This window comes from Loxodonta africana, chromosome 21 (assembly GCF_030014295.1).
Source record: "Loxodonta africana isolate mLoxAfr1 chromosome 21, mLoxAfr1.hap2, whole genome shotgun sequence".
Taxonomy (NCBI): Eukaryota; Metazoa; Chordata; class Mammalia; order Proboscidea; family Elephantidae; genus Loxodonta; species Loxodonta africana.
In genome coordinates, this window is record NC_087362.1 from 50,999,010 (window position 1) to 51,025,888 (window position 26,879).

General features: G+C 57.9%; 2 protein-coding genes across 7 annotated transcripts in view; one reads left to right on the forward strand and one right to left on the reverse strand.

The window, feature by feature from the left end:
• The window catches only part of TK2 (thymidine kinase 2), a 31,705-nt gene extending 28,592 nt beyond the window's left edge, over positions 1-3,113 (forward strand). For 4 of the 5 annotated variants that reach the window (XM_064273944.1, XM_064273947.1, XM_064273949.1 and 1 more), the window contains one exon: positions 624-3,113. Coding sequence is in view for 2 of the 5 variants with exons in the window: in XM_064273946.1 (XP_064130016.1) it covers positions 624-722 (99 nt within the window). In the remaining 3 variants the exon portion in view is untranslated. The remainder of the gene's footprint in view (positions 1-623) is intronic. The other variant, XR_010318879.1, reaches the window with a different exon arrangement.
• Positions 3,107-26,604, reverse strand: BEAN1 (brain expressed associated with NEDD4 1). 2 transcript variants are annotated; one of them, XM_023556529.2, is made up of 3 exons: positions 26,489-26,604; positions 24,170-24,320; positions 20,618-23,387 (listed from the first exon to the last, which is right to left on the reverse strand). In XM_023556529.2, the coding sequence occupies exons 2-3, from the start codon at positions 24,280-24,282 to the stop codon at positions 23,048-23,050; spliced, it is 453 nt and encodes a 150-aa protein (XP_023412297.2). In that variant the 5' UTR covers positions 24,283-24,320; positions 26,489-26,604; the 3' UTR covers positions 20,618-23,047. The 2 variants fall into 2 exon arrangements, with proteins under 2 accessions (XP_023412259.2, XP_023412297.2); XM_023556491.2 differs by lacking the exons at positions 20,618-23,387; positions 24,170-24,320; positions 26,489-26,604 and adding exons at positions 3,107-8,044; positions 9,018-9,477.
• Between the last annotated feature and the right edge of the window lie 275 nt (positions 26,605-26,879).

A 26,879-nucleotide genomic window follows, 5' to 3' on the forward strand; every position in this document is an offset into this window, starting at 1 on the left:
TTTGCTTTTTATGGTAATCCTTTTTCTTGCTGACGCTCATCACTTCTAACTGACAGTGACGTGCCTACCCCGTCGGTGTGTCCTCACTTCCCATCCCCTCGTTCTCTGACTTGCTGTTGCTAGATTGCTTTAGGCAGGCAAACAGGTACCTGAGATGGTTAGAGAGTGTGCACAGTATGGGATGCCAGGAGGGCCTGCACAGGCTTCTGTGCATGGCCTTGGGGACGTCTACTTGGGCCGTTCACATGTGCTTTTACTCACGGCTCGTCCAGGCAGTGAGGTTGCTGGAAAGTGAGATATTACTGTAGTGGATTTTTAAAGAAGCAAAGTTCATTTTTTCTCCCTCGTTATAGAAAATTGGATGGTATAAAATGGTGAGAAAAAAAAAATCATTGACTGCAGGGACAGCTTTAGTGGATTCTTGAGTGAGAATCTACTTGTGAATGTAGACTTGACCTAGAACTGAGAGCTGTTTGGCTCTAACATTCCTTTTTACCTGCCTGTGACCCTGAGCTTGTTTGCCTCTCTGCCTCATCTTGCCTGCCTCCATCTCTCTCTGTCTGTGAAAAGAGGGCAAGACTCAGGTCAGCTGCAGCTCTGTGACCCATGTGTTTAACTTCCAGGTGATTGAGGCCGACCACAACAGGCAGAAAATGTTGGAACTCTTTGAACAAAACCGGGACCGAATCTTAACGCCAGTGAATCAGAAGCACGGTCTGTAGGACGGGAAGGGCACACAGGATCCTGCCAGAAAAATGCCTGCAGCTGCGTTAGGAGCAATTGGGAAAAATATTCTCTTAGGAGGGCTGTACGTCTGGCCAGGTTTATTTGCCTAATGTCCTTTTCTCCATTGCCAGCATCTTCCTCTGGGGTCTCTGGCCCTCATGGGTGAATAACAAATGGGACCAAGGGGTTTGTTGTGCCTTTTGGTGCTCACAGCCAGTGGCATCACTAGGATTGGTGTTACCCAGTGTGGTAACTCATGGTGTCACAAACCCCTACCCCCTGCTTGGGGTAGGTGAGGCCACCAGCAAACTTGCCCCCATGGGGGGAGTGGCCTGGCCCTGCCCCACCCCCATGCAGGGCCCAGTGCTGTGCTGTGTGCCCTGCCCTTTCCCCCTCCCCCATGGCTCTCTGCAGCTCCTCCCCTCCCCACTGGCCAAGGCGGAGACCATACTCTCCACCCAATGGTGGGCACCATTGCCTGCCTGCCTGCACTGACTGGTGGGTGACGGGTGTGTGTGGGTGATGAGTTACTGCACTGGGTGACACCAACCCTAGTGACTGGCGAGTGATGGGAGTTGAGTGGGGTGGGGTGGGGTGGTGATGAGTTACCACACTGGATGACTACAAGGTGACACCATCCCTAGTGACGTTACTGTCTTGGTGGCCCCTCTGCTGGTGGCACCAACCCACCAGCTGCGGCTGCCACCACAGACCCTGGGGTCATTTTGGTGTCACCCCCTCTAACTGCGCTTCCCCCAGTGACACTATTGCTCACAGCCTTACATTCCCCCAGCGCCCCTCCTGGTGGCTTCCTACTGCTGGGTCCCTCATTTAAGTCTGTAGGGAGAGCTGCCAGCTCCTGAGCACTTGCCGTGTGCCCCACATCATGCGGGACTCTGTCTACGCATTGCCTCTGTCCCTTCAGCCCACCCAAGAGGTTGAAGTAGTGGCCTGAAATTCCAGGTGGGGACGCTGGAGCTCAGGGAGGTTAAAGGCCTCTCCAGGGCCACGCAGCCAATGTGCAGTAGAGCTGGCAATGTTCAGACTTTTGGCCAACCCCAAGCTGATGTCCTTTTCCTGTCCCGGCTGCCTTGTCCTGAGAGCCATCCCTCACAGCCCTAGCACTCCTGCTGGAGACCCTCATGTCTGCGTGGGGAGAGCCTGCAGTGCTGGAGCCAATACCATCATTTTCTTATTATCTGAGCAGCTCTTTTGAGGCAGTTGGCTTTTCTAGACTGTCACCAGATGGTGCTGGGGTTGACCTGACCCTGACGTTCATCGGTTTTCCAATATGAGGCTACTGCAGCATTTACCACTTCATCATCTGAACATTGCTGTCCTTAGAAGAATCCTGTGTGGGCTCCTGAATGGTGTGTGGTCTCCTTGGTGATGAAGGTCCTGCTCTAGCTCCTGCTAATTCCATGTCAGTGAAATAGCATTTCGTGCCCGGCCAGTTAGCCCAGTGCCAAGCTGTGGCAGGGGGCGGCCAGCCATGGCTTCTGAGGCCCCCAGACTGTGGTGTCCCTGTGTGAGCAGCTTTGCCCTTGGAATTACTGAGCGCTTGTGGCCCAGAGGGAGAGAGACACAAGTGGCCTGAAGCCTTCGAAGTGTTTCCATCAAAGGGCTGGGGCCACAGAACATGAAGCCATCTTTGTGGGTTAAGAAGACGTCTCGGCTTCACTCAGCTATGACAGTGCACCAGAGAGACAACTGTCTCTCCAATCATGTAGGCAGCAGGAGAAAGGAAGAACATTCCTTTTGGGGACAGTCTGGATGGAAGAGTCGGGGTTTGCAAATAAAGACTCTTGAAACATTGGTGCTCCTGACATTTTGGAGGGGGGCGGAGGGACTGCCAGAAGGCTGGTTGCAAACACAGGGAAGGGTCAGTGGTGGACTTTGGAGAACTGTGCTTAGGCCTCTTGGGCAGCAGCTGGCTGTGGATGAAGGGGCGAAGGCCATTCCCGGCCTCGGTGTGAGGGTGGATGCCCGTACATGTGATGCTTTGACTCTGCATTGGTGATAGATGCCCTGGGGTCAGTCCCAAGGAAGTCTGAGTGAGAGGGAGCGGTAGGAGGTCAAGGACTCAGCCCCTGCCCTTCCTGTTTGGGCCGATTCTTGGGCTGTGTCGGTAGAATGAGGGACAGCAGCCAGTTGGGGGTTGTGTCTATCAGCACCTGCAGCCCAAACACTGGTGACAAACCAGAAAACTGCTTGGGGCAGACAGAACCTTTGCTACCAGGAATCTTGACGTGCCAGGACGGTCTTTGGGAGTTGATAAGTGAACAGGCCAGTAGTGTCCCATGGCTCAATTTCAGCATCTGTTTTGGGGGAAATGTGTTTCTTATCTTGCTGTGTGGTAGCCAATAAATCCTTCATTTAAAACCTGATGTACATTTTGAAGTGCTTCTTGTGCTGGTAGTTTTAGCTCTCTATAGCCTCCTTTTGCCATTAGGATAATGTGTTTTTATATTTTTAAACACCGTGTTTCCCCCTGTGTGGTTATGTATGGGTCCAGCAGAGCTTGCTCTTCTCCCTCTGGCACCTCAGAGAGACACTGTATGCATCGGAGTAGCCGAGGCTGGTCACAGAAATCTCTGGGCCCTCACGCCCCCTCCTCTCTGCCCCTACGTCACAACACCCTCACTGTCCTGTAGGTAATGTCCTTGGGTCAGCCTGCCTCCCACTAGGCCCATTCCTGAGAGGACAGAGATGACCTGGTCCTTGTTCCCTGCCATGTTCCCATCAGCTTGGTTTTCAGGAGGCCCTTGCTGAATGTGAGTAACTGAATTCATGAATGAATGGATGTGGACCCTGAGAAATGGTGTCCCCAGCCAGCTTTAAGTTTTCAGTTTCTCTTTCTGCCTCCTTTCATTTCCATCAGAGCCCCTCATCTGGATGAGAAGTGCTGCCTTGCCTGGGGGCACCCATCAGTGCCATGAAAGAAAGCCTGGCAATCTGCTTCCCTAAAGATTACAGCTAAGAAAACCCTGTGGAGCAGTCCTCTATAACACATGGGTTCACCGTGAGTCATAATCGACTCTAAGGCAATGGGTTTAGTTTCTTTGGTTATCATAAACAAATCATAAATAACCATGAAGAACTAAACAAATTGAGTGATAAAGGACCAATAGAAACATGAAAAGACATGAACAGAAAATTCATAAAAATATAAAAATGGACCTCAAATATATGAAATAGATTCAAATTCACTCAAAAATCCAAATTAAAACAACACCGAGATACTATTTCTCATACACTAGACTGGCAATATTAAAAAAAAAAATGACCACACATTTTGTTCGCGAGACGTTGGGGACACACATTCTTGTACATTGCTGGTGGGAATGCAAATTGGTATGACCCTTCTGGAAGGAAATTTGGTAAAACCTAAGAAAACTACATAAGCATTTGCCTTGTGACCCAGCAATCCCACTTCTAAGATCTAACATACCGTGCAACAGTATTAAAATAAATATATACATCAGGTTATTTATTGCAGCATCGTTTGTAATTGCAAAGTATTGGAAACATATTTTTCACATTTTCTATGTATTTGACAGTTTCTGGATATAGTAGTGAGAGGTTTCTCGAGCTTATGTACTCTAGTGGGGGAAATAGAAAAGGAACGGTGTGTTATTAGGTGCCATTGAGTCGGCTCCGACACATAGCTACCCTGTGTACAACAGAACGAAACACTGCCCAGTCCTGCACCATCCTCACAACTGTTGCTGTGTTTGAGCCCACTGTCAGTCCATCTTGTTGAGGGTCTTCCTCTTTTTCGTTGACCCTCTATTTTTAGCAAGCATGATGTCTTTCTTCAGGGACTGATCCCTCCTAATAACATGTCCAAAGCACGTGAGACAAAGTCTCACCATCCTCCCTTCTAAGGAGCATTATGGCTAAGAGAGATTTGTTCGTTCTTCTGGCAGCCCGTGGTATATTCAATATTTTTCACCAACACCATAATTCAAATGCATCAATTCTTTTATCTTCCTTATTCATTGTATAGCTTTCACAGGCATATAGGTGATTGAAAATACGACAGCTTGGGTCTGGTGCACCTTAGTCCTCAAAGTCACATCTTTGCTTTTTAACACTTTAAAGAGCTCTTTTGCAGCAGATTTGCCCAGTGCAACATGTCGTTTGATTTCTTGAGTGTTGCTTCTGTGGGCAGTGATTGTGGATTCAAGTTAAATGAAATCCTTGACAACTTTAGTATTTTCTCCTTTTATCATGATGTTGCTTATTGGTCCAGTTGTGAGGATTTTTGTTTTGTTTATGTTGAGGTGTAATCCAGACTGTAGGCTGTGGTCTTTGATCTTCATCAGTAAGTGCTTCGAGTCCTCTTCACTTTCAGCAAGCAAGCTTGTGTCAATCTGCATATTGCAGTTTGTTAATAAGCCTTCCTTCAATCCTGATGCCCTGTTCTAAATATAATCCAGCTTCTTGGGTTATTTGCCCAGTACACAGATGGAAAAAGTATGGTGAAAGGATACGACCCTGATGCACACCTTTCCTGACTTTAAACCATGCAATATCCCACTGTTCTGTTGGAACGACTGCCTCTCGGTCTATGTACACATTCTGTGTGAGCACAATTAAGTGTTCTGGAATTCCCATTCTTCGCAGTGTTATCCATAGTTTGTTATGATTCACACAGTCGAATGCCTTTGGAGAGTCAATAAAACACAGGGAAACATCTTTCTGGTATTCTCTGCTTTCAGCCAGGGTCCATCTGACATCAGTAATGATATCCCTGGTTCCACGTCCTCTTCTGAATCCAGCTGTATTTCTGGCAGTTCCCTGCCGATGTACTACTGCAACTGTTTTTGAATGATCTTAGTAAAATTTTACTTGCGTGTGATGTTAATGATATCATCACGTGCCTGTCAGTTTGTCTTACTGTGGTGGCTTGTGTATTGCTGTGATACTGGAAGCTACGCTGCCAGTATGTCAAATACCAGTTGGAACAACCCCGGAGAGAATTTGCATTTCTAACAAGTTCCCAGGAAGTTATACATAAGAATCTCATGGGGATCTTGTTAAAATGTAGATTCTGATTCACTATATCTGGGGTGGAAATGTAAATTCTCAGCAGGGAACTTATTAAAAATGCAAAGTATCAGCAGGAACAAACAGGTTCAAAGCCCTGTGGCTACAGGTTTCAAGTACCTAGAAGAAGCTAGTGTGGTTTGGCTGCTGTGGCTGAGGAGGAAAGGGACATAAGGTGAGGTTGGAGGGTGAGTGAGGGTATGGCCTTTGGATTTTGAGTGTGACAGGAGCCCTGGAGGGAATTGGGCAGATGAGAGTCGTGATGGAACTTGGGTTTCAACAGGCACCCTGGGTGGCTGGGTGGGGCATAGGCTGCAGGGGAAGGGGGTGGAGCTAGGAGACCAGGAGGAGGCTGGCATTCTCCAGGATCTGGGGGAGGTTGACTGTGGTAACTGGGAGGAAGAGGAAAGCGGTTGGATTCTGGATCCCTTGTGAAAGCAGAGCTATGGATTGAATGAGGGATGAGAAAGAAGACAGAAAAGTCAGGATGACTTCTACATTTGGGCTTCAGCTAGTCAATGGGTGGTGGAGTCACTCCCCAGATGGGAAATGTTGGGGGGAGTAGGCATTGAGGGGAGACCAAAAGTTCTGTTTTGGTTTCGGGATGAGTTTAGTATTTTTAATGATCAGAAAAGAATGAATAAAGTTTAGAAGACTTCTACCCCCTGGAATCCTCCACCCAAGTTGCCGTCTGGGCCCTGGGCAGTACAATGCCACAAGCCTGGTTGTCTAAGCATCTCTTTTTAATCTACACTGTGACAGCTGAATGGGGTCTTAAGGATGCCGGTCATAGCTAAGCTGTAATGTGAAGGGGACAGGAAGCCTCCCAGGGACCCCCTGGGTCAGGCACTGATAGGTGCCATCACACCTCAGCTCACAAACTCTTCCTAGCCTCCTGGGGGTAGGTGTGACCCCTCTCACTATACAGATGAGGAAACTGAGGCTCAGAGAGGTGGAGTGAGTTGTCCAAAGTCACATAGCCAGTAGGTAGCAGGGCTGGGGTTAGCAGATTGGTTCCTTTGCCTGACAAGCCACAGGTTTGGATGTCATTCCCCTCCCCGGCTCCTACCCTCACCATGGTCCCAGGTCCGCCACTTCTGCCTGAAGCCACCTTCCCATGGATGTCACTGTGGGAACGATCTGCTCAGTCAGGGTGTCTGCCCTGGCACCGTCTAGGGGCAGCACAATCAGCTGTTGCCTGGGTGGTATCCTCGAGTGGGCACTGGCGCCTCCAGCCCCCCTGGGGGGATGTAGTGAGTGTTGGGGTGCTATAGTATATGTGAGGGCACCTGGGAAGACTTCCAGAGCCCAGTTCCCCTACTGTCTGTGCTCTAGCTGGCTCTGGCCCCATGTGATGCTCTGGTTGTCCTTTCTCTTCAACCCCATGGCCCAGGAAGCCCCCCGGATGACCTGCTAGCGTTGGGGGTCTAAAGAGGTGGGAGAGACTCTCACAGAGCTTGTCTATCTCGGAGGAGGCACTGGGAGAAATGGAGTCCGTTACAGGGGTGGCCTCCTCCAGCTCAGCTTCTGGTGATTGGGGTCCTGGTGTCAGGTAGAGCTGACTGGGGACGGTGACCAGGGGCTGCTCTCCAGTGCTACTGGAGGGGGCGACCACCTTGCCGAAGAGTGGTCTGGGGGCCAGGGCTGGGTCCTGGAGTTGGTTTCCCTGTAGGCTGCTCAGGAGAAGGTCCCTGTGGAACAGGGGTGTCTGGTGCAGGGCAAGGTCACTGTAGCAGGTCACGAACTCCTCACTATCTGAGCGAGTGCTGGCATGGCACTGTTTGCCCAAGGGGGCCGGAGGATTGTTGCAGGGACCTTTGGGGGCTGTTGAGGCCTCAGGCAGGATGAGAAGCATAGGCAGAGAATGCTGACCTTCAGTGCCCTCGGCCAGAGCCCTGTCAGACCCTGCCACTTCCGAGGGGCCTTGCGGCGATCCCCCCAAGCCTGGGCCTGGCTGGGTGCCCTTGATGCGGTTGCCAGGTTTCCCCAGCCCTCTTTCTGAGCTGCACCTGCAGAGGGGCCTGGCAAGTCTCTCTCTGCCCAGCTCACAGACCTGCTTGTCCGCAGTTCCAACAACAGCCTCAGACGCGACTCTCATCAGGAAGATCTCAAACACCATCTGCTTGGCATCCTCCTTGCTGATGGGCTGGGCCAGCAAAAACTCGGCCTCAGAGGTAGCTGTGTAGCCCAGCCTCCCCAGAATGGTGTCCAGACCGTGTTTGGAAAGCACAGGCTGCACCCAGTAGGCAAAGCTCCCAGTGTATGTCTGGAACAAACAAGGGTGTTTGTGAGAGGTGGGACACGCCTCAGCATAGCTGCCGAGAGCGGCCAGGCCAGCCAGGACCAAAGCCAGGTGCCCAGAGGCACTGGGGTTGAAGGCATTTGGCCAAAGGAAATACTGGCCCACAATCATGTTACCCTCTGTCCCATTTTACAGAGGCCCAGAGACAAGACAGGGCCTGTCTTAAATCACACAGCAGGAGAGTGACAGAGTTGGGGTGAGGCCCCTGGTATCCTGGCTCCCAATCTAATAGTTGGGGCCTGCAGCCAGAAGAGATTAAAGCTCTTCAGTGGTTTTTCCAAGTCCCTGCTGCCTTCTCCACACCTACCTTGTACCCCCCACCTCTCCATCACTAAGCTCTAGTCTCACACAGCCCCTTACCTTTGAAGGCCTTGACCACACCAAGTCCTTGCCCACCTCAGGGTCGTTGCACTTGCCGTTTCCATGTCCAGAATACCCTTTCTTTAGCTTTTCCTTTAACAACTTCTGTTTCTTCAGATTTCAGCTACAGTCTGGCTCCCCAGAGAGGCCTATTTGTTTACTTATTCATTGTCCATCTCCCTGAGGCTGAGTTCCATGTTAAGCAGGGACTGTGTCTACCTCAGTCAGTGACATCCCCAGCGCCCAGTCCAGAGCCTAGCACACAATAGGAGCCTAAGAATTTGGCTTTCAGAAACTGCACGCTTGGCACGACCGCCCGAGTTTCTTGGTTCCTTTTCTCTTTAGAGAGGCAGTATAGTTTACTGGTTAGGACCAGCCCTGCCTGGGTTTGAGTCCTGGCTGTGCCGCTTACTAGCTGTTGACCATAGACAGATTGCCTGAACCTCTCTAGTCCTCAGTTTCTCCAACTGTACAATGGGACCAAAGTCGGTGGGCATCGTGGGCATGCTGCTCCCCACAGAGGTAGAACCCCACCCCCGCCTGAGCCCTCCTTACTCAGGGGCACCACGGTGCTTACCTTCAGGGACCTGATTTCCTTCCTCCAGGGAAACAGAAGCAGGTTGACAGAGATCAGCTCCAGGAACTCTAGTGCCTTCACCAGCTTGGGGCAGACGTCCTGGGCAGGGCTGGGGTCCCCCCAGGAGCAGCCCCCCAGCGCAGGGCCCATGTCTTCAAATAGATGGAGCCCTAGAGGGCCCCCTCTGTCCAGGAGCTGCTGGGCCCTGTGGGTAAGGGCTGCCTGCCTGCAAACCCTGAGCCGGCCGTCCCCTGCTCCCTCCCAGTAGTAGCTGATGAGGTCGCCCAGGAGGGTCTCCACAGCAGCCCTGCCTGGGCCAGGGGGCTGGGGCCTGCTCATGGCAGCTCTGAGGGGCTGGATGCAGACGAGAGACTCCTGTGGGCCTCCGTAGGCCGGGCCGAGGCCAAGCACTTGGAGGACTGGATGGCTGTCCCTGCCCTGCACTCAGTCAGGAAGCCAGGGAGGAAGTGTGTTCGCAAAAGCGAAACCGCACAGCAGCCCTGCCCTGCCTTCCAGGCCAGAGGGCCCAGGGTGCTCCCAGTGCGGCAGGGCCCGTGTCAGACTGTGTCCCCACAGCAGCCCTGCCCTGCCTTCCAGGCCAGAGGGCCCAGGGTGCTCCCAGTGCGGCAGGGCCCGTGTCAGACTGTGTCCCCACAGCAGCCCTGCCCTGCCTTCCAGGCCAGAGGGCCCAGGGTGCTCCCAGTGCAGCAGGGCCCGTGTCAGACTGTGTCCCCACAGCAGCCCTGCCCTGCCTTCCAGGCCAGAGGGCCCAGGGTGCTCCCAGTGCAGCAGGGCCCGTGTCAGACTGTGTCCCCACAGCAGCCCTGTCCTGCCTTCCAGGCCAGAGGGCCCAGGGTGCTCCCAGTGCGGCAGGGCCCGTGTCAGACTGTGTCCCCACAGCAGCCCTGCCCTGCCTTCCAGGCCAGAGGGCCCAGGGTGCTCCCAGTGCGGCAGGGCCCGTGTCAGACTGTGTCCCCACAGCAGCCCTGCCCTGCCTTCCAGGCTAGAGGGCCCAGGGTGCTCCCAGTGCAGCAGGGCCCGTGTCAGACTGTGTCCCCACAGCAGCCCTGCCCTGCCTTCCAGGCCAGAGGGCCCAGGGTGCTCCCAGTGCGGCAGGGCCCGTGTCAGACTGTGTCCCCACAGCAGCCCTGCCCTGCCTTCCAGGCTAGAGGGCCCAGGGTGCTCCCAGTGCGGCAGGGCCCGTGTCAGACTGTGTCCCCACAGCAGCCCTGCCCTGCCTTCCAGGCCAGAGGGCCCAGGGTGCTCCCAGTGCAGCAGGGCCCGTGTCAGACTGTGTCCCCACAGCAGCCCTGCCCTGCCTTCAAGGCCAGAGGGCCCAGGGTGCTCCCAGTGCGGCAGGGCCCGTGTCAGACTGTGTCCCCACAGCAGCCCTGCCCTGCCTTCCAGGCCAGAGGGCCCAGGGTGCTCCCAGTGCGGCAGGGCCCGTGTCAGACTGTGTCCCCACAGCAGCCCTGCCCTGCCTTCCAGGCCAGAGGGCCCAGGGTGCTCCCAGTGCAGCAGGGCCCGTGTCAGACTGTGTCCCCACAGCAGCCCTGCCCTGCCTTCCAGGCCAGAGGGCCCAGGGTGCTCCCAGTGCGGCAGGGCCCATGTCAGACTGTGTCCCCACAGCAGCCCTGCCCTGCCTTCCAGGCCAGAGGGCCCAGGGTGCTCCCAGTGCAGCAGGGCCCGTGTCAGACTGTGTCCCCACAGCAGCCCTGCCCTGCCTTCCAGGCCAGAGGGCCCAGGGTGCTCCCAGTGCAGAAGGGCCCGTGTCAGACTGTGTCCCCACAGCAGCCCTGCCCTGCCTTCCAGGCCAGAGGGCCCAGGGTGCTCCCAGTGCGGCAGGGCCCATGTCAGACTGTGTCCCCACAGCAGCCCTGCCCTGCCTTCCAGGCCAGAGGGCCCAGGGTGCTCCCAGTGCAGCAGGGCCCATGTCAGACTGTGTCCCCACAGCAGCCCTGCCCTGCCTTCCAGGCCAGAGGGCCCAGGGTGCTCCCAGTGCAGCAGGGCCCGTGTCAGACTGTGTCCCCACAGCAGCCCTGCCCTGCCTTCCAGGCCAGAGGGCCCAGGGTGCTCCCAGTGCGGCAGGGCCCGTGTCAGACTGTGTCCCCACAGCAGCCCTGCCCTGCCTTCCAGGCCAGAGGGCCCAGGGTGCTCCCAGTGCGGCAGGGCCCGTGTCAGACTGTGTCCCCACAGCAGCCCTGCCCTGCCTTCCAGGCCAGAGGGCCCAGGGTGCTCCCAGTGCGGCAGGGCCCGTGTCAGACTGTGTCCCCACAGCAGCCCTGCCCTGCCTTCCAGGCCAGAGGGCCCAGGGTACTCCCAGTGCGGCAGGGCCCGTGTCAGACTGTGTCCCCACAGCAGCCCTGCCCTGCCTTCCAGGCCAGAGGGCCCAGGGTACTCCCAGTGCGGCAGGGCCCGTGTCAGACTGTGTCCCCACAGCAGCCCTGCCCTGCCTTCCAGGCCAGAGGGCCCAGGGTGCTCCCAGTGCAGCAGGGCCCGTGTCAGACTGTGTCCCCACAGCAGCCCTGCCCTGCCTTCCAGGCCAGAGGGCCCAGGGTGCTCCCAGTGCAGCAGGGCCCGTGTCAGACTGTGTCCCCACAGCAGCCCTGCCCTGCCTTCCAGGCCAGAGGGCCCAGGGTGCTCCCAGTGCGGCAGGGCCCGTGTCAGACTGTGTCCCCACAGCAGCCCTGCCCTGCCTTCCAGGCCAGAGGGCCCAGGGTGCTCCCAGTGCGGCAGGGCCCGTGTCAGACTGTGTCCCCACAGCAGCCCTGCCCTGCCTTCCAGGCCAGAGGGCCCAGGGTGCTCCCAGTGCGGCAGGGCCCGTGTCAGACTGTGTCCCCACAGCAGCCCTGCCCTGCCTTCCAGGCCAGAGGGCCCAGGGTGCTCCCAGTGCGGCAGGGCCCGTGTCAGACTGTGTCCCCACAGCAGCCCTGCCCTGCCTTCCAGGCCAGAGGGCCCAGGGTGCTCCCAGTGCAGCAGGGCCCGTGTCAGACTGTGTCCCCACAGCAGCCCTGCCCTGCCTTCCAGGCCAGAGGGCCCAGGGTGCTCCCAGTGCGGCAGGGCCTGTGTCAGACTGTGTCCCCACAGCAGCCCTGCCCTGCCTTCCAGGCCAGAGGGCCCAGGGTGCTCCCAGTGCAGCAGGGCCTGTGTCAGACTGTGTCCCCACAGCAGCCCTGCCCTGCCTTCCAGGCCAGAGGGCCCAGGGTGCTCCCAGTGCAGCAGGGCCCGTGTCAGACTGTGTCCCCACAGCAGCCCTGCCCTGCCTTCCAGGCCAGAGGGCCCAGGGTGCTCCCAGTGCGGCAGGGCCCGTGTCAGACTGTGTCCCCACAGCAGCCCTGCCCTGCCTTCCAGGCCAGAGGGCCCAGGGTGCTCCCAGTGCGGCAGGGCCCGTGTCAGACTGTGTCCCCACAGCAGCCCTGCCCTGCCTTCCAGGCCAGAGGGCCCAGGGTGCTCCCAGTGCGGCAGGGCCCGTGTCAGACTGTGTCCCCACAGCAGCCCTGCCCTGCCTTCCAGGCCAGAGGGCCCAGGGTGCTCCCAGTGCGGCAGGGCCCGTGTCAGACTGTGTCCCCACAGCAGCCCTGCCCTGCCTTCCAGGCCAGAGGGCCCAGGGTGCTCCCAGTGCGGCAGGGCCCGTGTCAGACTGTGTCCCCACAGCAGCCCTGCCCTGCCTTCCAGGCCAGAGGGCCCAGGGTGCTCCCAGTGCAGCAGGGCCCGTGTCAGACTGTGTCCCCACAGCAGCCCTGCCCTGCCTTCCAGGCCAGAGGGCCCAGGGTGCTCCCAGTGCGGCAGGGCCCGTGTGAGACTGTGTCCCCACAGCAGCCCTGCCCTGCCTTCCAGGCCAGAGGGCCCAGGGTGCTCCCAGTGCAGCAGGGCCCGTGTCAGACTGTGTCCCCACAGCAGCCCTGCCCTGCCTTCCAGGCCAGAGGGCCCAGGGTGCTCCCAGTGCGGCAGGGCCCGTGTCAGACTGTGTCCCCACAGCAGCCCTGCCCTGCCTTCCAGGCCAGAGGGCCTAGGGTGCTCCCAGTGCGGCAGGGCCCGTGTCAGACTGTGTCCCCACAGCAGCCCTGCCCTGCCTTCCAGGCCAGAGGGCCCAGGGTGCTCCCAGTGCGGCAGGGCCCGTGTCAGACTGTGTCCCCACAGCAGCCCTGCCCTGCCTTCCAGGCCAGAGGGCCCAGGGTGCTCCCAGTGCGGCAGGGCCCGTGTCAGACTGTGTCCCCACAGCAGCCCTGCCCTGCCTTCCAGGCCAGAGGGCCCAGGGTGCTCCCAGTGCGGCAGGGCCCGTGTCAGACTGTGTCCCCACAGCAGCCCTGCCCTGCCTTCCAGGCCAGAGTGCCCAGGGTGCTCCCAGTGCAGCAGGGCCTGTGTCAGACTGTGTCCCCACAGCAGCCCTGCCCTGCCTTCCAGGCCAGAGGGCCCAGGGTGCTCCCAGTGCAGCAGGGCCTGTGTCAGACTGTGTCCCCACAGCAGCCCTGCCCTGCCTTCCAGGCCAGAGGGCCCAGGGTGCTCCCAGTGCAGCAGGGCCTGTGTCAGACTGTGTCCCCACAGCAGCCCTGCCCTGCCTTCCAGGCCAGAGGGCCCAGGGTGCTCCCAGTGCAGCAGGGCCCGTGTCAGACTGTGTCCCCACAGCAGCCCTGTCCTGCCTTCCAGGCCAGAGGGCCCAGGGTGCTCCCAGTGCGGCAGGGCCCGTGTCAGACTGTGTCCCCACAGCAGCCCTGCCCTGCCTTCCAGGCCAGAGGGCCCAGGGTGCTCCCAGTGCGGCAGGGCCCGTGTCAGACTGTGTCCCCACAGCAGCCCTGCCCTGCCTTCCAGGCTAGAGGGCCCAGGGTGCTCCCAGTGCAGCAGGGCCCGTGTCAGACTGTGTCCCCACAGCAGCCCTGCCCTGCCTTCCAGGCCAGAGGGCCCAGGGTGCTCCCAGTGCGGCAGGGCCCGTGTCAGACTGTGTCCCCACAGCAGCCCTGCCCTGCCTTCCAGGCTAGAGGGCCCAGGGTGCTCCCAGTGCGGCAGGGCCCGTGTCAGACTGTGTCCCCACAGCAGCCCTGCCCTGCCTTCCAGGCCAGAGGGCCCAGGGTGCTCCCAGTGCAGCAGGGCCCGTGTCAGACTGTGTCCCCACAGCAGCCCTGCCCTGCCTTCCAGGCCAGAGGGCCCAGGGTGCTCCCAGTGCGGCAGGGCCCGTGTCAGACTGTGTCCCCACAGCAGCCCTGCCCTGCCTTCCAGGCCAGAGGGCCCAGGGTGCTCCCAGTGCGGCAGGGCCCGTGTCAGACTGTGTCCCCACAGCAGCCCTGCCCTGCCTTCCAGGCCAGAGGGCCCAGGGTGCTCCCAGTGCAGCAGGGCCCGTGTCAGACTGTGTCCCCACAGCAGCCCTGCCCTGCCTTCCAGGCCAGAGGGCCCAGGGTGCTCCCAGTGCGGCAGGGCCCATGTCAGACTGTGTCCCCACAGCAGCCCTGCCCTGCCTTCCAGGCCAGAGGGCCCAGGGTGCTCCCAGTGCAGCAGGGCCCGTGTCAGACTGTGTCCCCACAGCAGCCCTGCCCTGCCTTCCAGGCCAGAGGGCCCAGGGTGCTCCCAGTGCAGAAGGGCCCGTGTCAGACTGTGTCCCCACAGCAGCCCTGCCCTGCCTTCCAGGCCAGAGGGCCCAGGGTGCTCCCAGTGCGGCAGGGCCCATGTCAGACTGTGTCCCCACAGCAGCCCTGCCCTGCCTTCCAGGCCAGAGGGCCCAGGGTGCTCCCAGTGCAGCAGGGCCCATGTCAGACTGTGTCCCCACAGCAGCCCTGCCCTGCCTTCCAGGCCAGAGGGCCCAGGGTGCTCCCAGTGCAGCAGGGCCCGTGTCAGACTGTGTCCCCACAGCAGCCCTGCCCTGCCTTCCAGGCCAGAGGGCCCAGGGTACTCCCAGTGCGGCAGGGCCCGTGTCAGACTGTGTCCCCACAGCAGCCCTGCCCTGCCTTCCAGGCCAGAGGGCCCAGGGTGCTCCCAGTGCGGCAGGGCCCGTGTCAGACTGTGTCCCCACAGCAGCCCTGCCCTGCCTTCCAGGCCAGAGGGCCCAGGGTGCTCCCAGTGCGGCAGGGCCCGTGTCAGACTGTGTCCCCACAGCAGCCCTGCCCTGCCTTCCAGGCCAGAGGGCCCAGGGTGCTCCCAGTGCGGCAGGGCCCGTGTCAGACTGTGTCCCCACAGCAGCCCTGCCCTGCCTTCCAGGCCAGAGGGCCCAGGGTGCTCCCAGTGCGGCAGGGCCCGTGTCAGACTGTGTCCCCACAGCAGCCCTGCCCTGCCTTCCAGGCCAGAGGGCCCAGGGTGCTCCCAGTGCGGCAGGGCCCGTGTCAGACTGTGTCCCCACAGCAGCCCTGCCCTGCCTTCCAGGCCAGAGGGCCCAGGGTGCTCCCAGTGCGGCAGGGCCTGTGTCAGACTGTGTCCCCACAGCAGCCCTGCCCTGCCTTCCAGGCCAGAGGGCCCAGGGTGCTCCCAGTGCAGCAGGGCCCGTGTCAGACTGTGTCCCCACAGCAGCCCTGCCCTGCCTTCCAGGCCAGAGGGCCCAGGGTGCTCCCAGTGCGGCAGGGCCCGTGTCAGACTGTGTCCCCACAGCAGCCCTGCCCTGCCTTCCAGGCCAGAGGGCCTAGGGTGCTCCCAGTGCGGCAGGGCCCGTGTCAGACTGTGTCCCCACAGCAGCCCTGCCCTGCCTTCCAGGCCAGAGGGCCCAGGGTGCTCCCAGTGCGGCAGGGCCCGTGTCAGACTGTGTCCCCACAGCAGCCCTGCCCTGCCTTCCAGGCCAGAGGGCCCAGGGTGCTCCCAGTGCGGCAGGGCCCGTGTCAGACTGTGTCCCCACAGCAGCCCTGCCCCTGCCTTCCAGGCCAGAGGGCCCAGGGTGCTCCCAGTGCAGCAGGGCCCGTGTCAGACTGTGTCCCCACAGCAGCCCTGCCCTGCCTTCCAGGCCAGAGGGCCCAGGGTGCTCCCAGTGCGGCAGGGCCCGTGTCAGACTGTGTCCCCACAGCAGCCCTGCCCTGCCTTCCAGGCCAGAGGGCCCAGGGTGCTCCCAGTGCGGCAGGGCCTGTGTCAGACTGTGTCCCCACAGCAGCCCTGCCCTGCCTTCCAGGCCAGAGGGCCCAGGGTGCTCCCAGTGCAGCAGGGCCTGTGTCAGACTGTGTCCCCACAGCAGCCCTGCCCTGCCTTCCAGGCCAGAGGGCCCAGGGTGCTCCCAGTGCAGCAGGGCCTGTGTCAGACTGTGTCCCCACAGCAGCCCTGCCCTGCCTTCCAGGCCAGAGGGCCCAGGGTGCTCCCAGTGCAACAGGGCCTGTGTCAGACTGTGTCCCCACAGCAGCCCTGCCCTGCCTTCCAGGCCAGAGGGCCCAGGGTGCTCCCAGTGCAGCAGGGCCCGTGTCAGACTGTGTCCCCACAGCAGCCCTGCCCTGCCTTCCAGGCCAGAGGGCCCAGGGTGCTCCCAGTGCGGCAGGGCCCGTGTCAGACTGTGTCCCCACAGCAGCCCTGCCCTGCCTTCCAGGCCAGAGGGCCCAGGGTGCTCCCAGTGCAGCAGGGCCCGTGTCAGACTGTGTCCCCACAGCAGCCCTGCCCTGCCTTCCAGGCCAGAGGGCCCAGGGTGCTCCCAGTGCAGCAGGGCCCGTGTCAGACTGTGTCCCCACAGCAGCCCTGCCCTGCCTTCCAGGCCAGAGGGCCCAGGGTGCTCCCAGTGCGGCAGGGCCCGTGTCAGACTGTGTCCCCACAGCAGCCCTGCCCTGCCTTCCAGGCCAGAGGGCCCAGGGTGCTCCCAGTGCGGCAGGGCCCGTGTCAGACTGTGTCCCCACAGCAGCCCTGCCCCTGCCTTCCAGGCCAGAGGGCCCAGGGTGCTCCCAGTGCGGCAGGGCCCGTGTCAGACTGTGTCCCCACAGCAGCCCTGCCCTGCCTTCCAGGCCAGAGGGCCCAGGGTGCTCCCAGTGCGGCAGGGCCCGTGTCAGACTGTGTCCCCACAGCAGCCCTGCCCTGCCTTCCAGGCCAGAGGGCCCAGGGTGCTCCCAGTGCAGCAGGGCCCGTGTCAGACTGTGTCCCCACAGCAGCCCTGCCCTGCCTTCCAGGCCAGAGGGCCCAGGGTGCTCCCAGTGCGGCAGGGCCCGTGTCAGACTGTGTCCCCACAGCAGCCCTGGCCCTGCCTTCCAGGCCAGAGGGCCCAGGGTGCTCCCAGTGCGGCAGGGCCCGTGTCAGACTGTGTCCCCACAGCAGCCCTGCCCTGCCTTCCAGGCCAGAGGGCCCAGGGTGCTCCCAGTGCAGCAGGGCCCGTGTCAGACTGTGTCCCCACAGCAGCCCTGCCCTGCCTTCCAGGCCAGAGGGCCCAGGGTGCTCCCAGTGCAGCAGGGCCCGTGTCAGACTGTGTCCCCACAGCAGCCCTGGCCCTGCCTTCCAGGCCAGAGGGCCCAGGGTGCTCCCAGTGCAGCAGGGCCCGTGTCAGACTGTGTCCCCACAGCAGCCCTGCCCCTGCCTTCCAGGCCAGAGGGCCCAGGGTGCTCCCAGTGCAGCAGGGCCCGTGTCAGACTGTGTCCCCACAGCAGCCCTGCCCTGCCTTCCAGGCCAGAGGGCCCAGGGTGCTCCCAGTGCAGCAGGGCCCGTGTCAGACTGTGTCCCCACAGCAGCCCTGCCCCTGCCTTCCAGGCCAGAGGGCCCAGGGTGCTCCCAGTGCAGCAGGGCCTGTGTCAGACTGTGTCCCACCCTGTCCCAGACACAGAGGGAGAGCCAGGTGGGCATCCTTCACACCCCTGTCAGCCTCAGAGCTCTGGTGGCGCCCTGCCCCATCTCTCAGCTGTCACCTGCTGCGGCCCCTGTGCCTCCGGTGCTCTCAGGCAGCTGGAGCGGCTCCTCAAGTGCCTGAGAGAGCCCCGGGGCAAGCTTAACCAGAGGAAGGCCTGTGGGGCCCTGCATTGGTGGACAGAAACCCCAGCTTCCCGCCCCTGGGTGGGACAGCTCTGAAGTGTGCTCTACATGGTCTCTCAGAGGGTCCCCAGTGGAGGCTGGCCACCAGTTGTCCATGGCAATAACCCACTCGCTAACACACTCTGTTGGCTCTTCTCTCTTCTTTGTCTTAATCCGCACCCCCCACCCCCCACCCACCATGCTTCCTAGGATCGCCTCCCAAATAAACTATTTATACCCAAATCTATTTTACCCAAATCTTGTGTCAGGGGCTGCTTTGGGGGAATCCAGACTGAAACAGCTACCTGTCCACTCTCCCATCACTGCCCTTCCTCCCTGCCTCCATCCCTCCATCTCCCTTCATTCCTCCCATTACCCCATCTTAATTAATTGATCTCATTCACTCATTCAGCCACGAAGTCACTCACTTTTTCCATCTGGTTCAGCATTTCTCAAAGTGTGCTCCATGGAAGGGTTCTTGTCTCGTATTCTTCATCAGTCTTATGTGAGTAAATCCATTTGGGAAACCCTGGGCCAAGGGTCACTATGAGTTGGAATTGGCTCCACAGCAATGGGTTTTTGGGCTAATTACGGTTCCTCTGGTGCAGTGGTTAAGAGCTTGGCTGCTAACCAAAAGGCCAGCAGTTCGAATCCACCAGTTCCTCCTTGGAAACCCTCTGGGGGCAGTTCTACACTGTCTTGTAGGGTCACTATGAGCCAGAATTGACTCTACAGCAATGGATTTGGTTTGGGGTTTATGGTTCCTCCTGCCTCCTGGCTTCGGGACTTCGAGTCCACGTCGCCAGCTAACGGGGATTGTGAATTTCACGGAGGGGGCAACATGAGCAGTATTCTTACTTTTCTGGGCTCTGGGTCCCTTTTAATGCCCTTGTCTGGTGTTTGGAGACCTGCTGATAATGCTGCTGTCCTTGAGTAGGCAGCCTGTGTCCTGTCCTGTGCTGGCCCAGGGGCTTCAAAGGCCAATGAGATATGGTCCTTGCTCTTAGGTTGCCTACAGCCTGGGAGCAGCTCTGGGGGTAGGAGCTGGTTGTGACCTGTGGTCACTACAGCCAAGGAAGACCTGGTTATTGACCATTGTTTGTTTTCTGTAAGACTCTGCTGGCCTGCCCACCACTCACCAGAAGGGCATCTGTGTCACCCCCTGTCCCGTGGGGCCCTGATGAGCCCTAGCCTGAGTGCCAGTACTGGAGTACTCTCCTCAGCCCCTCCCCCCAGGCTCCTGGCAGAGAGGAGGCCAGTCTCCTTGGAGGAGTGTGCATATATGGACATTACGGCAGAGGGCACCTTGTAGGTGGAGGAGGCAGGAAAAGCCGAGAACACGACAGTGGCATCCTGAGTCCTTTTGTTTGTGGGAGCTGGGGGTTGGAGTGGGTTGGAGTCAGCATGGAGCTGGGCACTGTCATCATAAATGCCACTACATTCATTCCCAGAGCACAGAGGTGGCACCTCAGTTATCTGTAGTGGTGTTTAAAACCAAGCCAAACCCATTGCCATTGAGCCGATTCCGATTCATGGTGACCCCATGTGTTACAGAGTAGAACTGCTCCACAGGGTTTCTTGGCTATAATCTTAATGGAAGCAGATTGCCAGGCCTTTCTTTCATGGCACCAATGGGTGGGTTCAAACCACCAAACTTTATGTTAGCAGTCACGCACAAATTATTTGTGCCACCTAGGGACTCTAAGAAGGACAGAGACTGAGTATTTTGCATGCAGCGAGGGACACACAAGTATCAGGCTGTGCCCAGAGAGAGCTGCTCAGGAGAGCAGGGGCTATTCCTGAAAATGGAAGGCATGAGTGGGTTCAATCTGGAACATCCCTAGGGTGGGAGGCAAGCCCAGGATCAAAATGATAAGTTTTGTCCACAGTGAGGAGTGTCTGTGGCCCATGGGTTTGAAAGTGGGAGAAAGAAGCGTCCTCATTCTTCAGGGGCTGACTCCAGTTTGCCATGAACAATGGCGGCAATGAGCTGCCATGTTGTGGTGAGGACTTGGAGAGGGTGGTGGGCCAGGGTAGCCGGCCTCAGCCCCTCTGCTTGGTGGTGCTCTGGGGCTGGTGGATGAGAAAGAGCTGTGCTTTCCTACCTCATCTTCCCCTCCTGTCAAAAGGTCGGCAGTTTGAATCCACCATGCACTCCTTGGAAACCCTATGGGGCAGTTCTACTCTGTCCTATAGGGTCACTATGAGTCGGAATTGACTCAATGGCAGCGGGTTTTTTTTTTTTTTTTTTTTTGTACCCTTCTATGGCTGGCGCCCCACCCTCAGGGCTGTGGGGGAGGCTTCTAGAACAATGCTAGTGGACAGGAGTTCTAGTAGGAGGGAGGGTGGCAGAGGAAGGGACCCACGCTCTGTCAAGAGATCAATGTCCGAAACCAGGGCCTTATGGAGGATACAGAAAGGGAGAAATTTATGTAAGGGGGAGAAAACAACTCATTCCGGTCTAGTTTCAAACTACCCCTCCTGCCATACTCTTTCTTGGTAGTAAAAGCCATTTGTGCTGAAAGCCAGCTGCTCTGAAAGTAACGTATGCAGTCCCTAATGTCCCTGGGGTCAGGTCCTGAAGTTTACGGCTCATCTTGGTGACACTGACGCTGGCCAGGTCTTGGAGAAACAATGCCATATTGCAAACGAGGTTAAGAAGAATAAAGTTTATCTTCTGCAAGTCGGTGAATACCCCAATACCCCTGTCAACAGGAAAACGACAGAGCTTCGGGTGGCTCCTAATCTTCAGAGAAGTAATGGGAAAGGATTCCTAACCCAGTTACCACCAGTTCCAACTCTGTATGTCAGAATAGAATTGTGCTCCACAGCATTTTCAATGGCTGATTTTTTTTGGATCTCCAGGCCTCTGGTTGGACTCGAACTGCCAACCTTTTGGCTAGTAGCTCTGCAATGTTAACCATTTGCACCACCTACAGGCTCTAGATGGAGGTATAGTTTTAGTTTGTTACTGTTTGGTGTTTCCTTTCCTTACAAGTTTCAGATAACATGAATCCCCAGGCACTCTTGATCATGCTACTTCCTGCTACATTTTTATTGATACAGTATATTTATTTTGAACACAAAAAGAATACATGGTTGCTTATTCAGCGCCTAGTCCAGGAACAAGAAAAGCTGTTCAGCTCCATCCCCAAAACACTGATGAGTAGGTAGGGATTTTTTTTTTCCTGCACTCTCTAGATTTGCAGACGCAAGACGTGTTTCTTGTAAGAGTCTCATCCCTGGTGTGCATGTTAAAGGCTGTACAGTACAACAGACAGATTTTTTGCCTAGAAAACAGTACACCACAAAGGTGGACAGAACTGCTTGTAAACAAGGTCCCTCCCCCAGGTGGAGTTGAGGGCTGGAGGATGTGGGTGCTCTCGATGCTATAAAATCTCCAGATGGATCTGTTCAGTTCTGCACCAGAATAAATTCTATTTCTACAGAAAATAAATCTTTTAAGATTGCCATCCTTGCCACCCCTCTGCTTAAGAAAAACCAAAACCAAACCAAACCTGTTGCCATTGAGTCAGTTTTAACTCATGGCGACCCCATGTGTTACAGCGTAGAACTGCTCCATAGGGTTTTCTTGGCTGTAATTTTTACAGAAGCAGGTTGCCAGGCCTTTCTTCTGTGGTTTCCTGTGGAGCCGCTGTCTGGGTTTGAACAGCCAACCTTTAGGTTAGCAGCCAATCGCAAACTGCTTATGCCACCAGGGCTCCTCAGCTTAGGAAAGGGATTGCTGAATTGTTTTAGCCCTTTATTGGAGGAATTGATGATGATGATGTTTAAAGATGGGTGACAACAGGTGGGAGAGGAAAGTGGGCAGAAGGACTCTAGCTCCCTGTTGCTGGCAATGCTGGCAGGGATACTCCTCAAAGCTGCTCGGCTGCCACCCTCTGGTAGGCTGGGTCTTCAGAATCCTCGCTGCACCTGCATGGTCTCTGATGGAAATTTCTGGAATTCATGGTCCAAGATCTGAGCCTCTCTGCAACCAGGCAGACCCCACGTATCCCCTCCTGTGGCAGGGCCCTGAAAGGGAGGCTGAGACACAACTCTGATCCTCTCGTGGTAGGGTAGTGGTATGTAGGGGGCTCACATCCCCTTTATTTTGACTGCAGACACCCTAAAGGGGCAAGGCCTGCACGTGTCGACTTCCAGTTCCCAACTATGAGCCATCCAGGATGACAGCACCAGCTCCTGGGGTTTGGCTCCAGCCCGTTTAAGGTCAGGCTGCAATGGTCGCTGCTCTGCCTGGGAGCCATGTCAGGGCAGCACCACAGCCAGGCTACCTGGAGAAGGGCAGTGGCCTCATCTTCCTTAGAGACCCTCAGTTCTGGGCATGCAAGTGGCTGGACTGGCTTGGGAACAGCTGTAACCCACCACCACACACCCAAGGGCCCTGTTCATCCCCTTGTAGCTTGAGAGTGGGGGTTCCTGTGCTAACTCCGCTAGCACCACCAGACTGAAGGTACTGCATTAGGGAGGGGGGCAGGAGGACTGTGTGGGCCTCTTGGTTATGCCCGAGCCCCCATACCCGTGTCCCCTACCCGTAAGTGGCAGGAAGGTGATGTTGTGGCTCTTCTGCCCTGGAATGGAGGGCAGGTCGCAGCACACAACTGCCCCCTCATGGAGGCTGCCCCAGCTCCCCTGAAGGACAAGCGGGCCCTGGGGTGGGGGTAGGGGCAGGCAGCAGACCTGGGGCCGTGGAGCAGTTTCTGGAGACAGAGCCAGAGTTTGGTCATGGCCTGCCAGGCGAGGACAGGAGTAGAAAGGTGCAGGGAAGGGGCCTGGGCAGCCAGGGGGACAGGGGAGTAAGCCCCACTCCCTGTCACCTCTTCTGCACCCTAAGTGTTCCCTAGAGAGACACAACCAACAGGCTGGGGGGGAGGAGCTGGCCACCGGGAATGTCAATTTTTTAACAAAACCTTCACAGGTGGGTTTTCTGTGTGTGCAGTGGGCTTGTGGGTGTGTATGCATCTACACACGTGTGAAGTATGTTGGGATATGTCTGTGTACATGTATGTGTGTATCTGTCTAAATCATGTACATGTGTGTGCATGGGGGTGTCTTATGTGTTTGCCCATGTGTGCCGGATGGATGCTCTCAGCCCAGTGGGACTGGCAGGACCTGGCTGCCAGGGTCGCTCACACAGTCCTCTCTGGGCCCGAGGCTGGGGCCTGGGTTGGGGTGGCTGAGCCCTGGGAGCTCTTGGGTCCTAGTCCTGGTCCTGGCAGTGGTAGCAGACCCAGTGGGGGGCTGGCCCCACACACAGCCTCGTAAGGGGGCAGGGTGTCCATGGAGATTGTACAGAGGCCACTCTGGTGCTGGGTCCTCTGCACCTGCTGGTGTTGGCCAGGGTTGTGGCTGCTGCTTGTGTCGAGGGGGCTGTCCAGTGCAGGGCAGGAGTCGGTCAGCGAGTAGGGCGGTGGTGCGTCTGTAGGGATGTACAGCTGAGTGGCTCCTGGGCCCATACACTCCTCATAGCTATAAGAGAAGAGGCTCCCTCAGGACCCTGTGGAAGATGGGCCTTAGGGGGTTGTTGGGGGTCTCTCCCCAGGTGCTAGGGCCTATCCGCAGCGAGAAGCTGCCGTGGTTCCCAGGGAGGGCCTTGTCCACACTAGCTCCAAAGGAACCACTGAGACCTGGGTTCTGCCCCAGCTCAACTTCCAATGGCCCATGGGAACTCAGGCGAGTCCTGACTTTCTTGGGCCTCAGCTTCCTCAACGTAATAGTAGCTGCTGCCCTTTACAGAGCATCTCCCAGGCCAGCGCTGGACTAAGGTCTATGAGTGTGTGGGCAGGTGTTGGGGGCGGGGCTGCCTCAGGCTCAAGTCACCCCAAAGCTGTCCTTCTAGGCTCAGGCAAAAGTCCCCTGATCCCTGACCTCACAGACACTGGGCAGGGAGGCATCCACTGCCCTGGGGGCCAGAGGGCAGGGGTACAGGATAAAGGATGATGGCACAAAGCGGCTGTTTGTCCAGGGGCTGAGGGGTCTCCTGGTGGGGAAGTGATGGAGGCCCCAACCCTCCCCTTTTGAAATACTAACTGGCAGGAGAGGACCCCAAGGCACCCAGAGAAGAACTCCCCAAAGGGACCTGCCTGATCTCACAGAGACCTGCTGGGTTGGGAAGGGTGAGGAGGTGGCTACGCCCAAGACCCCAAGACGTTTCCTGCATTTATACCATTTGGGGAGGGGCACTCTTTTCCATGGTAAGGATCTTTGTTCCCAGGCCCCCCGTTCCCTCCTCTGCCGTGTGGCCTCCTTACCCTGGGGGAGAATCCGGATACAGCTCTTGGAGCGTCGTGGCATCCATATCCCCATCAGAGCTGAGGTCCAAGGGTGGGGGCCAGTCCTCGTCAGGGCTGCAGGCATAGCGCATCCTGTGGCTCAAGCCACTGTAAGTGAGCCCCTCGGACACTGCAGGGAACAGGTCATCAGCCCGGGACTCCAGCCAGTGGCCAGGGAGGGTCCTTAGGCTCTTATCTCCCCACCTAACCATCAAGCCCTAGCCAAGCCACAGCCTCAGAATGTGAGTGCCCATGCTGTGCTGGGCTTGGGGCCATAGAGAGGAGACAGAGCTGACCCTGCCCTGGTGGGGCTCCCAGGGTGGCAGGGAGAGGGCCCTGGGGACAGCCCTATACCAGGTGGTGTTATCATGAACTTTGACAGAGGAAGCACTGGGGCTGTAGGAGCAGAGCCTGGAGGTCAGGAGGGCTTCCTGGTGGAGGAGCTGCCAGAGCTGAATATTATCAAGGAATTAGCCATTGGAAGAAGGGCAAACCAGGTGGAGGGAACAGCACAGCTAGAGCCAAGGAGGGAGATGAGAAAGACTTCCCTGTGGATAGGAAGCTTCAAGCTTGGGTATGAAAAATGGGGAGGAAGGTGGCGGGGAATGAGGGCTGCAGAGGGCGCTAGTAAGGTCTTCCTCTCCCCCACCATTCCTTTTAGATATGCCAAGGAAAAAGGGGGCTTCGTTGGTGAAATAAATTTGGTCCACTCCACATACCAAATTCTCCCCTGAGGTTTTTACCACAGATTAGCACGTTGAAGGCTCTGGAAAGTTCTGCAGCTAAGAAACATCTCTAGCTGTGTTTGTCCAGCATTTGATCTCAGAATCTTATTTTCTTAGACTTAATAGGACATGCTGATGGAGCACAATCTTCTTATTCTACAGCCGAGGTTCAGAGAGGCCCAGTGATTTGCCAGAGGCCACACAGCAAGTTAGCAGTAGAGAGGGCTGGGGGCAGCCGGATGTCTGGCTCCTCACCCTTTAAGCCTCTACCTGCCTGTGCCTAACATGTCTAGTTGTGAGTGAGGGACAGTGTCAGCTGCAAAGATGGCTGATACATAAGGTCTCCCTATCCCCAGTGGGTGCCCAGGTGGCTCCTCCCCTCACAGGGCAGGACTCAATGTCAGAGGCGGGGTTCCACATCAGGGGTGGAGCTCATGAAATCGGTACCATGGCTGCCACCCCATTCTACAGATGGTCACATACCTGGATCAGTGTGGAGTTAGAATTCATGCATAGTCTGTGTAACCACAAAGACTGCTCTTTCCAATCCCCTCCTCTCCTTTCCCCACTGATGATACCACTGTGAGTGGAAAAGTCTGATACAAAACTGTATCTGCAGGTATAATCCCAGGTTTACCTATGGACATGGGGAAAGCTCCCAGAAGAAAATATTCCACATACGTTAACAGTGGCTCCATCTGGATAACAAGATCATGACCCCTATTTCCTTCTCTGTATTTTCTGTATTTTTAAGGTTTTCCCACAATTAACACATATTACTTTTCTACTAGGAAGAAGGAACCTAATAGCATGTGCTGTAAAAAAGCAGGTGAAATGAGATTTGTTTCCCTTCAGGGCACCAGTTGAAAGATGAGAATTTTGGAAAAAACTTCAAGGAGAAACTCAGGGAAGATGAAAGCATAAAATAGCAGGACGAGGATAAAAGCTGATTTTTGGAGCCTCTGGGCTCTGGTGCCAGGGTCCTGTCCCTGCCAGTCTTGCCAGGGAAGGGTCTTTGAGCTCCGGGGAGGATCCTACCTGCAGAGCAGAAGGTTGGGGCTGTCCCACCGGGTGTCCCTGGGTAACGCTAAGGCCGTTTCCTAGGGCTGAGTGGGTGGCCCTGGCAGAAGGGCAGAGAGCCGACAGGACTGAACTAAACTCAGCAGTTCTCTGAGCAGTCTCTCTCTGTGGGCTGCTTTTCCTTGGGTCTTCAGAGGCTGAGTATTTGGGGGAACTGGGGTACCCTGTACCTACCTCAACCTCCAATCCTGAGATGACGAAGCTGAGTCTCAGATAACAGCTGGAAAGACCCTTCCTTGCCCCCTTTGAACTACTTGCATTCCTTTTTATCCCCTCTCCTCTCCTAATTTCCACACCAGCACAGACCCAGATGGTCCAGGGCTCCAGGAGTCCCTCTTTCCACTTTGTGGAAGGTGAAATCTCCCTATCTTCCACTTTACCAGAATTAAGCCATACCTTGATTCATTGTTTAACCCAATTCCAAGGTTACCGACCCTTGGCAGCCCCTGGGAGACAGGGAGGGGAAGGAACTCACATCCAGGCAGTAGCTCACCGTAATTGTGCTCCAGCTCTTGGGGTTGATGCTGCCGGTCCTGGTGGTGGCGGTGGCGGCCGTGCTGGACCCGGGCCTGCCTGTCCCTGCGGATGCTGCCTACGATGATGGTGATGCAGGAGAGGATGATAACCACCCCTATGACTGCACTTGCCACCAGCACAGGGGACACGAGCAGATGGCTGTGCTCCAAGTTCTCCGAGAATGTGGTGTAGAAGTAGTTGGTGCGGTTGTATCGAGCTACTGTGGACAGAGAGAAAGGACACTGAGCTGGGCCCAGGCTCTGCCACAGACCTTCTTCCTTAACTTGAGAGTTACTTATCACTAAGTAAGCGGACGGCACTGGGTTGTTTGGGTAAGTAAGCGGAGGTGGGCCTGAGGTCAGATCCAT